Consider the following 14,249-nt stretch of genomic DNA (forward strand, 5'->3'; position numbering starts at 1 on the left):
GCTGCAGGGCACGTAAATCTTCAAGGGACAGAAATGAAAAGCAGGCTAAATGAAAAGCACTACATTATGTGCAATGCAAAGGCAGATATCTAGGATATCTACTCTCATTAGGTTGATATAATTCTCTGCTTGTACAGGGTAGAAGTTGTAGTATACCAAACATAATTTCAAAATCATACGCAGTGAAATGTTAAAAAAGATCAGCTGAAAAAGTGCGTATTACTCTATTTACCTCTTCCTGTCTCCTGAACAATCAACTTCCACTGCATTCCACATAACACAGGAGTCATCTGAAATTACAATGAAAGGCCAAATATCCTGGGGTTTTATGCCCAGCTCCTCCTGCCTATTTCGTTCGAGCTCCAGGTTATGATAAGACAACTCTTTTATCAGGAAGTGTGCAGCACCTGAAACCAAGGATATAACCATCAGATTAAAAATACGGGGAGAAATTGTTAGCATTTAATTTGAAAGCCTTTTGAAGTGAGCATTTCTACAGATAAGGGTATAAACCACTCCGAAGATTTTAACACCCCAACACTCCCCAGAGCCAACTTACTTTGTCATTTGCCAAGAAAGTGACTTACAGAACCCCACTGAGACACATGCAAAATGAACTCTGACTTTTTTGCTAGTGTCTTAAGGGTTTAGTGACTAATTCTTTTCACCTGACAGATATTTGAGTCCACTAGCATCTCTTAGTGCAAACAGCTAGACATGCTGACTGACCACCTGAATGACATGGAGAATTTTCCCTAATGATCTACTTTGAATTTTCATCACTACTGCCGTGTATAAGTTGTTCCAGTAGCACAAGAAAAAGGCTGAATATTTCACAGATGTTATATTAGCAGAACCTACCTAAAGGATGTACCTAATCAGTGCATCACTGCCCATGCAAATAGTACATAACTTATTTCCACGAGGAAACAGAGTCAGTTACTTCATCTGAGTTAACACCCTCAGCATCTTTTAAGTCCACAGAAGAGAGTAAGTATTTCTAGGGTACAACTCATCAAGCTTGCTTTAGGTGACCTGGATTAAGTGAATTGCATCTTCAGCTGTGACCCATTGTCTCCAAAGGGAATCCAAATCTCCAGATCAGACATGCTCGTTACAAGGTGTATATCTACATTTCACTGTTGATTAACAACACCTCAAGGGTTCAACTCATGTGTTCACATTTCTTAGAACTTTTTGTTATACTTACCTACTCCTGCACTGTTGAAAATGCTTGGAAGAACAAGCATGATGTGGTTGGGCCAATACTTCTTATATATGGCCATTTCGTATTCCTTAACAACTAAAACATGCAAATGACTGGCTCCATCCATTGCATGATATAAATTGAAAAGTCCATGTTCATGACGACCAGTGGTGGGAGTAAAAGTGGGGCTTTTTATGTAATCTTCACTCTGTAAGTTAAAAGAAGTGTGAGTTTCTGTATTAACCTGGAGAGCGAAAAGAGAAACGGATTCTTCAGGAGAATAAATCAGATTCACTGTCACTGCACAAACTAACACATTTTAAATTACCTTGATAGGAAAATAAACAACTTTTATAAGAGCTGGGAAAAAAGAAAACTCAATCACTTAGCTTATTTGACTGGTGAGAGCATGGTGGAGTGGACAGGTCTGCTAACCTTGACCTGCTAAGTGCACAGGGACCTGGAGGCTAGATCTGGAAAAGGACTTAGCTCCATATGACATAAGACAGTAAGAAACACCTTACTCCAAAACTCTTCTGACTGGCCAGCTCCTAAACTTGAAGGCATTGAAACTCACTGGGTGTTTCCAAGCTTGGTAGTACAGTAAAAGCCCTGTTTCTACAGATATCCAGGACTTTTCCAGTCTGGGAAACTGTTTTTAGCCTGGTTCCTACCAAGGTCATTAAATAGCCAGAATGAAAGTGTGCCTCTTTACAGAGACTCTCTAAAGTCCTCATAATTAAGCACTCCAGATTTAAAACTGCCAAACCACAAAATGGTGGATTTGATGCCAGTGGAGTTCACGAAAAGTGGATCAAGAAAAACATTTTATAATGATTTAATAATCTAGGTGTATATCCCACAGCATTTTTCAACCTTGCAGTAAGATTGCAGGCACTATTTGGATCAAGTGAACAGGAAAAGAAGCAAAGGAAGAATAAATTATTTTGGCAAAGCCTCAAAGGAGGTCAGTGGCAGAAGCAGGAAAAGAATCCACGAGGACCCAGTGCACAGTTCTAACTGTGTAGCCAAGCACAAGGTTACTGGTTGAGGAAGAGCAGGAGGTTTCATCCTCACATGGCATAGTTGATGCTGTGTTGCTGTCTGGGTTCTTCCATTTAAAACTTGAACTGGAGGGTGGTATTGATTTATTACTGTTTATTGAAAGTAGCTTATTTTCTCCAGGATAGAAGTGCTACTGATTACTACTGTTCCACAGATTTCTTCAATACTCCAAACAGTGTGGCCTGAGAACAGCACAACTTCACCTTAGACATGGATATCAGGAGTCCCTGTAAAGGCCAGCATCAGAGTTTGTGTGGCCTGTCTGACGGATGGCCTTACAAAGTGTTTTCTTTACAAGTGTGACATGTGATTCTTTATACAGTCTTGAAGCCACGACAAAGATTCTTTGAAAGCCTTATTTTTATGTGAAAGTACCTGAGCAGTTATGCAGAATAAGACAGGATATTCCACTGCCTTTCTCCACAGAAAAAAATGTTTCCTCTTTGTAATGGTACAATAAACAAAATAATGTCTCTGAGGGTCATTGCTGAAACCATTCTCACTTTAACATCTTAAACCCATAATGAAAGACCTTTAGTCCCAGATAAGCGTATTTATAAAGAAACATGGTGGCTAGACTGTTTTGCTTCATGTGTCCCTTTCTGGGAGAAGGAACAAGCTTAGTATAAGGACATCTTCATTATTTCTTGACAGCAGGAGTAGTAGTATAAAGAATACTAATTCAACAAATTTTAGAATTGGTGGTGTCTCTCTCCCATATATGGCCATAAATATAATTATCCATCTACCTTATCTGTGACTAGTGGTAGCCTCATGCTTTCCAGTTGTCTTCCCGGTTGGCTAAAGACAAAATGATGCTCCTTTGATTTTGGAATGATAAAATGTAGCTGGATCTCTTCTCCCAGCATAGAATAGGAAAATGCAAATGCATGCAGAGTAGACTCATAAAGCTAAAGATGGGAAAAAAATAGGATAATTCCGGTTAGAGTCAAACTACAAGGTCTCGGTGTAGTTATATACATTCATAACATTGCTAAACAGATTACAATCACTTAGGTATAGTGTTAGATTTTACTTCATTTTTCATAGGTGTTAAGCAATATCACCCAGGCTAGAGCTTACACTAAAAAAAACTCCACAGTAAAGTGTTCCCTCTTTTGAAACCATTGCTTCAGCTTTGTCTTGCAGATGGTACCAATACTTACAGGCCACTCTTTGGTTTTCAGAAATACTGACACATAAAAACCAGTATTTGCTTTGCTGACACCTTCCTCCTCACACTCTAAGAGGCAGGAAATTAGAGGGTTACTCTGAGTAATAACAAGTTGTATACCACGTATAGACTATTCTATGCTGCACTACTCCTGTATCAGAAGTAACACCTGTTACAAGTTACCAAGGTGAAAATACAAGCAAGTCCAGTGGGAAAAGATTGCTGGGAAAGTATTTTTAACTGGTAAGTATACATATAGATTACAGCACTGAACAAACTAGTGTAAATGAGGCAGGAATCAGTCCTCTGATGCCCCCAAACCTGCAGTCTGGTCAAGGCAGGCAAACCTCAAGAAATAACAAACTCTGTAAATCAGCTGTTTTTAACACACACATACAATTTCTAAGCCAATTTTAATACAGTGAATGTACACAAATTGTGTATGTGTTGTGTCTGCTTCAGTTTCTGATCTGCAGAGTAACTTCTGGAAATCTTTACCTGGTACCTGGGATTGAAACCCATATACTGATGACACTGTTCACAGTGATGGTAGGTGTTATATGCTGCATACTTGGACAATCTCATCCTAGTTGTTTGACGACATGTGTACATATCCTCCTGTCTCCTGCTCATTGATCTGTCTATCAAAAAATAAGAAACAACTTTAACATGTATTCAAGGCTAGAATGTGCTCCCTTGTGACAAACTGTTTCTGTCACTATAGTCAGCTTTTAGGAAAAATGGCCATATTAAACATGTACAAAACAAACTATGAATTCATTCTGAGAATACTATGTTTATAAACTTATGTACAGCAAAGGGAACTACAAACGTATCTGCGAATTCATGATTATGATAATTCTGTACAGATTTTACATAAGGCTGATGTGTAAGCAAAGCCAGATTATTAAAATTATCATTGTTGCTGTTGCTATTACTGGTTGAATGCTTAGTAAAAAAGAGCCTTATGACATTTGCCATTCTGTGACAGAAATCACTGTACATTATGTGAAATGAACTGGGCAATTTAGTGATGTTACTCTTTAGTTCACTTCCATATCTTTTAAAAGGATCCCCTTTGTGAGAGACTGAAGGAAGATGAGGTGTAATTTCTGCTGAAAAGGACTTTGTTATATCACCTTTCACTCAGATTTTCAGCATCAAATCAGGTTGTTCAAGGCTGTTCCTTGTCATGTCAAGTTTTGAAAATCACTAAGAGTGGAATTTCCATGATCTTTCTGGGCATCCTGTTCCATGGCTTGACCACTTTTATTCTGGAAATATTTTTCATACTATCTACTTGTAATTTCTCATGTTTCTCATCTGTATCTGTTGTCTCTTCTCCTTATGCTGTGTATCTGTAATAGTGTGTGTTTTTAAATTCCCATTAGGAAGCTGAAGGCAGCATTCAGATGGCCCTGCTAGACTTTCCCAGACCAATTTTCTGCAATTTTCTTCACATCTCGGTGGCTACCCACTAGCCTCACTTCTGTATGTCAATGTCTTTCTCATACAGGCAAGCAAAAAACTTGACAGAATACCCAGATGTGGTCTTAGAGGTGCCATGCACAGAAGAATAATCACTTCCCTTGACCTTAGATTATTACTAAGCCATTAACCCAATGGCGAACTGGTGACTCATGTTCAAATTGTTGTCTATCAGGACCATCAAATCACCTTTATCAAAGTTGGTCTCTACAGAGTTGGCCTTAAGCTTGTGCAGCTGAAAAAAATTAATCTATCCGTAGTGCAAGGGGCATGTTTGTTGAACTATATGAGGTTCCTGTTCCTGAGGTTCCACTTCTCCGGCCTGCCAAGGTCTTTCTGAATAGCAGCGTTACCTTCCTGCATATTGACTCCTGCTCCAACTTGGTACCATCCATGAACTTGCTGACATTGCATTCTGTCCCTCTGACCAAGTTATTAATGGCAATCTTAAACAGCATTTGTCTCCCTATCAGCCTCTGAGTATTGCCACGAGTATCCAGCTGTCAGTCAGATTGGTGACACTCCTCACATTTTAAATTCAGTGGTCCAGCTAATTTCCTACTCACTTTAAAATCCACCTATCCAAATCACCTCTGTCCAGTTTTGCCTGTATGGATATCATAGAAGACAGTGACAAAAGCCTTGCTGAAGTCAAGATAAAGCCACTGCTGTCCATAGTGCCAGTCACCTCATCATAAAATGCAGTCATGTTTACCAATCACAATTTGCATCTGATGATCCATTCCAGCTGATCCCAGTCACTTTCCTCTCCTTCATAGGTCTGGACATGGCTTACAGGATATTTTGTTCCATAATTGTTTTGAGGACTGAGGGTAGGCTGAGTAGGCTGTAATTGCTTCAGTCCTCCCTCTGTCCTGTGGAGGAAGGGAATGGCATTTTCCTTTTTCCAACTATCAGGAACCTCCACCAATTGCCATTACCTTTTCAAAATAATGGACAGTAGCCTCACAACAATGCTGGCATCTCCCTCAACATACTTGGATACATCCTACCTAATCCTATGGGCTTGTGTATGTCCAGCTGGATAATTCAGAGGACTAATTCACACCTCAATACTCCAGGAATCTACATCTGGACATATGCATCTCATGCTTTCCAAAACTAGACCAAAACCTAAAAAAATAAACCTATAAATACTTTTAAGTGAATAACCAACTTTTCTCACATAAGTCACTTCATTGCTACAGAGCAGGACAAGGCTACTATATACAACCATTCAAATACACAAATGTACGTGGAATTAGAGCTTTTTAAATTAAAGACTATCCATATAATATTCCATAAAACATTTATAAGGCTTATACTCTGGTATTTCATCTGGCAAACTTGTAATCTTTTTTCACTATTACTTAGTCAAGTGAAATTCTAACATTTTAACTCTGCTTGAAGTTTAACAGGATTCTCATATTAAAAGCAAATAAATACATATATGTGTACCAATCTAGATTTTTAAAATTCTAACCTTCGTTGTTTATAGTCTGAAGCTTTGAACAAATCAGACTTGCATCTTCATATTTCGGATCATGGATAGTGTAGTCAAAAGGCATCTTCTTAAATTTCTCCAAATCTGGCCACATATCTCCAGGCTGATGGTAGCATTGATCAGATTCTTCTTTTATGTCTATCATATTATTGAAAAGTAAGAATTCATAAAATTTTAAAGCTCTTTATATTGCTATAGATGGTTTTGTTTTGTCTATTATTCCTGCTTCATTTTTTCTTTCATTATTCTGCTGAAGCAATACTATTATGCACCAAGAGGTGCACCTTTGCAAAAATGTACCTCATACCTCAATGCAACTCTGCCTTTTAAAACTTATCTTCATGTCCTGATTGCAAGTTTTCTCTAAAATCCTACCAAAAATACAAAGCATTGCTTGCACAAACCTCTCCACTAGCTGATGGTCCACTTTTCCCACAGGTTTTCCCATAAACCTTGGGGGATAGCTGCCTCTTTCACAGCTCACTGTGGAGGAAGACTCCTGGGTACTGCCCCAGGAAGCCCTCAGAGACAAGAGCTGAGGCACATTCCCACAGTAAAATCACTGAACATCTTCAGTAAAATCACAGAACACCTTCTGATGGAGGCAGATCACAGACTGGTAACACCTATTTGAGATTCTGCATGGCTGACTGTGGGCAAACATTTAGTGCAGAATTACACATAGTCCACAAAATATCACCTGTATTTTTCTGTGTAATCCAGCCCTTAGTTACAGAAATACATCTGGAAACATAGGGGAGTACTACACTGCAAATAAAGGAAGTTTGGACTAAAATTAGCTATTAGAGAGCAGAAACTTTATTCCCTCATGTAGTCTTACATACTCCTCATGGTTTAAATCTGCCAGAATTTCACTGATTCTTTTTATATACTTTACCACAAAAGTTCATTTCAATTCTATCTCAGTGTCTGGATATCATTTAATACACATAAATTCTGTTGATCATTTCCCAAGAAAAACAGAAGTATGTTGTTTTCTTACTGAGAGGAAGACTCAACTCTAAATGATTAGTAAAATAATAAAATATTCTTAAGCATCAGTTAAAGATCATAGAAAATTTTTCTTACAATAATTCAGTAATGTAAAGTAATTGCAAAGGTGAAGGGCATAGAATATACAGACAACTACTTTTCAATGTAGCGTAACAATGTTCTATTGTCTACAGAATATTTTTATATCAGGAACTTACTAATATTGGTTTCTTCTTCATCATAAACATCCACTTCTGTCAGTCTGATCAGCATTCGGGACAAAATACTGAGGAACTGCAGATAGGCACCTGTTTTCCCTATCTGTAAATAAATAAATTAGAAAATACAAAAGTAAACTTTCATTTTTCTACATGTTACTTTTCCACGTTACTTTTCCACATATCTGGAAATGGCAGCTGCAGTGAAACTGAATATTATTATTCAGCAGTTGTATATTCCTTGGCATACATTAAATGCTTACTGCTGAACAGTTTTGTTCTCTCTATGCAGGAGCCTAGTTTGGAAAATGCATTGTATATAACAGGTCTAATTACAGGCCCACAGACAGTAACTTTCTCTCCTGCTGTTACAGTTTCTACATAGGCAATGAATGTTTAAAAATCCATTCAAGCTCTTAAAATGTTGAAAAAAACCTCCTCAAATTACAAGATAATTAAAGAATTACCTCAACCTTTTCATTTTCATGTGATTTACCAGTGCACTGACTGCTGCTGAAATACACTATCCTGAGGAGCAAAGTGGGACATGGATCTCTGGGAGAGCTTGTGCAGGCCACTTCCACTCCTGAAGGACATGGTATGTGCAAACTGTGTTGTTCCACCTCCTGTGCTGAAAATACATTATTTCCCTTCCACTCTTTTAAAATTACCATTTAAAAGTCCATTTAAAAATTACCTTAAGATTATAACTTTCTTCTTTCTTTTTTACCCCACCAACAAACTATATAAATTTTCTCTTCATTACACTACAGAGTATTGCTGGAAGCTATAAGCCACAGCCAATTATTTACTCAATAGATTGTTCTGTGTCTTTCACATGTAGTTTGCTGATGATAACATCAAGTAAATAAGGCCATATCTAAGCAGACAGCTTTACAAACCATGACTGTACGTGTGCATATGTGTCGCCTATACTGGGAAGGGTAACGTAGATCAGTTACATTCTGCTGCAACTGTCTAATTTCACAAAGTGGCATCAGATTTTTGATTAAATCTATGTTACTATTGAATTGAAAGCCCAGCTTCACTTCCATTACTGCTAGGACATGTCAGAAGCACAGGCTGTTACGTTACTAAATAAAGTATTAAAGTTACCATTCTCTATTTATGTCTAGCAAAATTTTCATCTTCTCTCAACATTTGAGAAAGGGCGGCTTTGAATTCAAAGAAAGAGATCAAACATTTGTTTTGTTCATTATCTGTTGTGCTTAACAAACCATTTTAAACAGTTGCTTGCAAAGAGTGGATAAGGGTACCATTATCCCTGTTGAGGGTCAAATGTCAGCACACAACTCTCTGTTATCCAGGAGTAACACAGAAAAAAAAGGGGACTTTGAATAGAGGAAATAATAGCATGGACTACAGTCAGCCCACAGACCAGATGTTTCTAACTCGCAATTTGAGTTTTTATGTAAAAGCCATTGAGACTAATGAGAGTTTTTCTTCTGAGCCTGGAACAAAGTTCTAAACTTGGCTGCAATGGCTACTGGTTGGTGAGCTAAAACAAAACCATCTTATCTTTACACCTGAGGCAAAGAAAGAAAATACTGCATTTGTTTTCTCTCACATCTGAGATTACCTTTATATTCCCTTCTGAACATACTCTTTTAAAGCGTCTCTGATCGTCATTTCATTAAACACAGGGTGGCCTGACAAAGTAACAGTTCCCTGATTTCAAACAAATGAGAGATCATTTGTCAAAAGCACACAGCCTGTTCCCTCGATATCAGGTATCTATGTAAAAATTAATTCCCAATCTTTTGAAGTATATACTTTGAATTGTCAACAGAATAACAGGCTGAAAACCTTACTTTTTCTTTTTGATATCCATTAAAATTTTATTCTATCAAAATCATGTATTTTTCTTTTCCTGGGCGTCCACTCTTCGCCAGTGGTTTTTGAAGATGTATGTGGGAGTGACCAGGCTACTGCTACATGGTGCTTAGATGAAAGGCAGCAGTCAACTGACTCAAGTATACACAAACCTGCAGAGTCGTGAGTCAAAAATGCTGGAAACCACAGGATGACAAATGCTAGTCCCTAACCACTAAACTAAAACATATGCACTTATATTGTTGCATCATATCTTACCCAATCTCATTATCTGCCACATTAAAAGTTTCCAATTCAGTACTGTGAGCTTTATGAACTGTTAGATATTAGCAACACTGTATGTAAAAAGCTGTTGGAAACTTTCAGGAATCTCTCCATGTTTTCAGAATGTTTCTCTGCCAGGAGAGAAATCAGGTTGAGCACATGCCACATTGCTATTTGAACTCCATTCACTTGCACATTTGCTTGCATTTGTTGCTGAAGAAATGAACTGGTGAAAGAGAGAACACCTTTTCCAGGTCATTTTGAGAAGATTTCCAACAAAAAAGTGAAAAAAGAATGCCTTCTTATTTACAATCAGTGGTTACTCCAGAAGAGAAGAACTTTGAACAAATGAATTTGTAGCATGCCCAGATAGCTAAATGCACCTTTAAAATTAATTGCACTGTTTACTAAGTGTAACATCTCTAGGCAAAATGGAATAGCACAGAGTCTTTCTTTGTTTGAAAATAGCTGTTAATAAACACAACTTCCACATCTCTCCAAAGAGCCCCTGCCCATTCTTTTAGGACAAGAGGACATGGTCTTAAGCTGTGCCAGGGGAGGTTTAGGTTGAATATTAGGAAGAAATTTTTTACAGAGAGCATAATCAGACATTGGAATGGGCTGCCCAGGGAGGTGGTAGATTCACCGTCCCTGGAGGTTTTTATGATGAGACTGGATGTGGCACTTAGTGCCATGCTCTAGTAACCACGGCGCTGTTGGATCAAGAGTTGGACTTGATAACCTCGGAGGTCTTTTCCAACCCGGTTGATTCTATGATTCCATGATTCTGTGATTTGTCACTACCTCTTTTTTGAGAGTTTGCTATGTAAGTAGCTGCAAAAAGATCCTACAAGCAGGACATGCACACTTTTGAAGCATAAAGCCCCTCTGCCCATCCTCCATCTCCCAATTGCAACAAACAGAGGATCTGAAATGAAATTTTAAAGTGGATACCTGATTGGGGTGCAGCTTTACATGGCTTTAGGGAAGCCAAGTACAATGCTGTGCTGGTCCTAATTAGTGACTCCGGGCTAAAAAAGCATGATATATTAACAATGACAGTAACTGGTAAGGATGCACTCTGGGCAAGGTGTTTTTCCCCGTATCCTACTGTTGATCTAGACAACAAAGCTGCAAACAGATTGAAAAACTGCAGGAACCTAGAACTGGGCTGCATTTTTACAATTCCTGAAACAAAATGTACATATGGGGTACTGCTACAACAGACAGCTCTATTTCCCAGAAAAAGGTTCCTCAAATGTATGGCGGTCTTCAGTGCTTTATAAGAAAAGGCACTTGGGGGCGAATATTCCCAAACAATGGAAGTATTCATCTAATTTGTTTCTATCTACCTGAACTTGGAAGACAGAAGTCTGATGAATCAGGCTTGGAAGAAGAAAATCCCAGAAAACTGATGATAATTAAGGAATTTGGGGCCTGCAAAGATTTAGGTTTTTTCTTTCTATTTTCATCCTTAGTGCCAGGGATGATTTGGCTCATAAAATACTAAGAATATGCTTACCCTGAAACTCTTCGTTCATGAAGAGAGTAGTGTAGATGTAGCAAGAGGAAGGAATATGAATTCAAATTCTTCCTGCAGAAAATTCAAGAGGTATGAAGGTCCAGTTTTTCTATCAAAGAGGAGGGGAAAGCTCTCCAGAGATTTTGACCACTGAACTCTGCTTGCCATAGATATCAAGGATAAGGTGAAAACAAACTGTCTAAGAACCTGAGAGAAATATTCCGTCAGATAAATTACATGTATGCCTCCATACATGGTCATGGAAGTGACACCCAAAAGTGCTGTTGTAGCAGGTCTAATAGCAATGAGTTTTCTTTTTTTTAACTCGTTCTATACACTGGATACCAGGACCAGTAGAAGTACTTTACTATTCTTACATGTTGGTATAAAGCATCACCTGATTTCAGTCTTCACATTCAGAGAAATACAGCAAAAAAGGGAAATAATTCTGTAAGGCTTCTCTATTTTAATTTCCAGGTGAGACAGTTCATGGCAGTGGTTTTCAAACTGTGTTCTGTGAATCAGTGGTGATTCACAGAAAACATGCTGATGATCCACAGACAGCTGGTCAAATGGTGATGGCTCTTCTTCTTGTTTCCACATGCTACATTCTTCTAAAACACAGCTGATAATAAATATTCCCCTAATATTTTCCTAACATAAGCTGAATGGTATATATGCCTACTGTAGTCAGATTTTAATAAAAGTAGAGTAAAACCAAATAATGGGGGCAGCAGTTTTCTTCTTCGGGAAGTGTCTTAAGACACGCTTGTTCATTCCCTGGATGTGGTGCCACAGGACTGAGCTGTGCTCACCAGCAGCTTCCATGCTTGAGGAAAATGCTAGTTCTAAGTTGTAACATTCAGTTAAAAAACAAAGGTACAAAACCTCAATTTGCAGTTTGGGGAAATTTAGGATGAATGTTCTAAGAAAGATATTTTAGTGAATTTAGGATCCACGTAGGCATTTGCTTGGGTGCACTGGGGACTAGACGTCAAACCATAGATATGACAATATGGCAATCTTATACTTCAGCTGAGATGTTACTAACACTCAGGTGCTGTCTAATAACTGTTTTCATTTTTGCCTACACTTCTTCATGCAATACATGTTAAATCCATGTAAAATGTTAATATTATCAAAAGTAATGAGTAAAACCTATTTCAGGAAGGAAATTTATTTCTTCCCTAAAAGAGAAGGGTAATTCTAATTCCTGCATATTTTATTGTAAGTATTCCAGAAGAAACACAGTACTGTATACCTTAAACCAAAAAAAAATCCACATACTTTTACAGTTTGGTTGGTTTACAGGAGTTTTTAGTGCTTTAAAATAGTAAAGGCAGCAAAGTTTCTGGGTTTTCCCACGAAAATGGAAATAAATCAGAAATTTTCACAGAATAATAAATGGAAAAATCCATTAAGTTAATATATACCCCTGCATTTCTATATTTAGGAAGAAGACATGATACTCCTATTTTCATGTGTATGAATTTGTTTTCTGTGAAACAGGTATCTTCTTCAGAAAGAACTGAGGAATATAAAATGAATAAACATATGAAAAACATCCTCTAAGAACTGATCCAACTGTAGGATCCAATGCAACACTAGGAAATAACCTGCATTGTGGAGACAGATGAAAAAGAGATGGAGTTTCATGTAAAAGAATTGTTATCAAGGCTGAAATTCACCGCTGTACAGAGGGTCAATAGGAGTCCTATTCCATACTTGGGGGGAAAAAAAAAAAAAAGATTTGATAGTGAAAAGTGATGAATATCACACCCTGGAAAGGAGATGGTGAATAAACAAGGCACCTGTTCAATTATAATTAGTTAAATTGCAAGTACTCAGTGTGTGAAACATCAAAACCTTTTCACAGGTGTGTAGTGTGGTCTCATAAGTCTCTGAATTACTTATTGGCTAATCTGGACATTTAGGGTGGCTTTGGGAATAATATCTTTATGGGGTTTGATGTGTATGCATATAAAATTTTAACAGAAGTTGTCACAGCCTGTGGTGGTTTTTTTGAGATGAAAATGAACTTCTCTCTCCAGAATGTATTCATTTTTATGCAACAGCTGAGTATGAAATTCAGTTTATTGATCACATAATATCTCGATCTTTGGTAAACATGAACTATTTAGATTAAAGGAATGGACAGTGAAAAACTGATCACCAGAATATTTTCTGGAATCCTTTATGAAGTACAGTAACATCTGGAGGAATTCCCGATATGAAAAGCTCATTTATGCTCTTTCTACTCTGCTGCACCATCAATTTAGGTATACAATGGAATAGAATCATTTAACAAACAGTAATATGCAGTTTCCTTTTGCCATGGATGGGCCTATAAGAGTGGATCATGTGGCAAGTTAAATCACTATCTTTAGATTAATTCTTGGATTGATGTTACAGTAACTGGAAACCTGAGTCTTTGTCTTGGTTTGCATTTATCCCATTTGTCTTCTGAGGTTAACAGGAAACATATCTGCTCTCAAGAGACCAGGTGCCTCTTCCTATCTTGATGCTTCGTACTTCAGTAAAACATGAGAGACACAATATTACCTTTAACACGTAACGTACACTTAACTAGGAGATCCTTTGCTCAGAGATTAGTGCTGAACATTCTTAGAGAATTTAGAAGAGAATGAACTTCTTAGAACTAGACCCATTTCCATATATCTTCTCAAAGTAATTTAAAGACTCCTGGGTCAGCTACTCATCTTGTAAATATGGCTCTGCTAATGCTGAACTGGCCGTCTTGCATGTATTATTTACAATAGCTTCTATTTCTCTCTTCTGTGCAAAGGAAGTGGAAAAATAACTGAACTACAAACTCCCAGCAGTCTTCAGATTGATCATAAGAAAGTGGTTTTGTGAAGATCTTTGATCTTTATTTAAAATGTAAATGCATATTCAACTTTAACAAATTGAAATTATACACGAAATCTACCTCTTGAGCA

General features: G+C 37.6%; 1 protein-coding gene across 5 annotated transcripts in view; it reads right to left on the bottom strand.

Moving 5' to 3' along the window:
* The window catches only part of GREB1 (growth regulating estrogen receptor binding 1), a 94,239-nt gene that overhangs the window by 9,229 nt on the left and 70,761 nt on the right, over nucleotides 1-14,249 (bottom strand). For all 5 annotated transcript variants that reach the window (XM_027690302.1, XM_027690307.1, XM_027690305.1 and 2 more), the window contains 6 exons: nucleotides 7,650-7,752; nucleotides 6,418-6,576; nucleotides 3,945-4,087; nucleotides 3,022-3,183; nucleotides 1,211-1,415; nucleotides 233-407 (listed from right to left, as the gene is read on the bottom strand). In XM_027690302.1, the coding sequence (XP_027546103.1) occupies nucleotides 233-407; nucleotides 1,211-1,415; nucleotides 3,022-3,183; nucleotides 3,945-4,087; nucleotides 6,418-6,576; nucleotides 7,650-7,752 (947 nt within the window). The remainder of the gene's footprint in view (nucleotides 1-232; nucleotides 408-1,210; nucleotides 1,416-3,021; nucleotides 3,184-3,944; nucleotides 4,088-6,417; nucleotides 6,577-7,649; nucleotides 7,753-14,249) is intronic.

The sequence above is a fragment of the Neopelma chrysocephalum genome, unplaced genomic scaffold, assembly GCF_003984885.1.
Source record: "Neopelma chrysocephalum unplaced genomic scaffold, ASM398488v2 Primary Assembly neopelma1_80b, whole genome shotgun sequence".
Taxonomy (NCBI): Eukaryota; Metazoa; Chordata; class Aves; order Passeriformes; family Pipridae; genus Neopelma; species Neopelma chrysocephalum.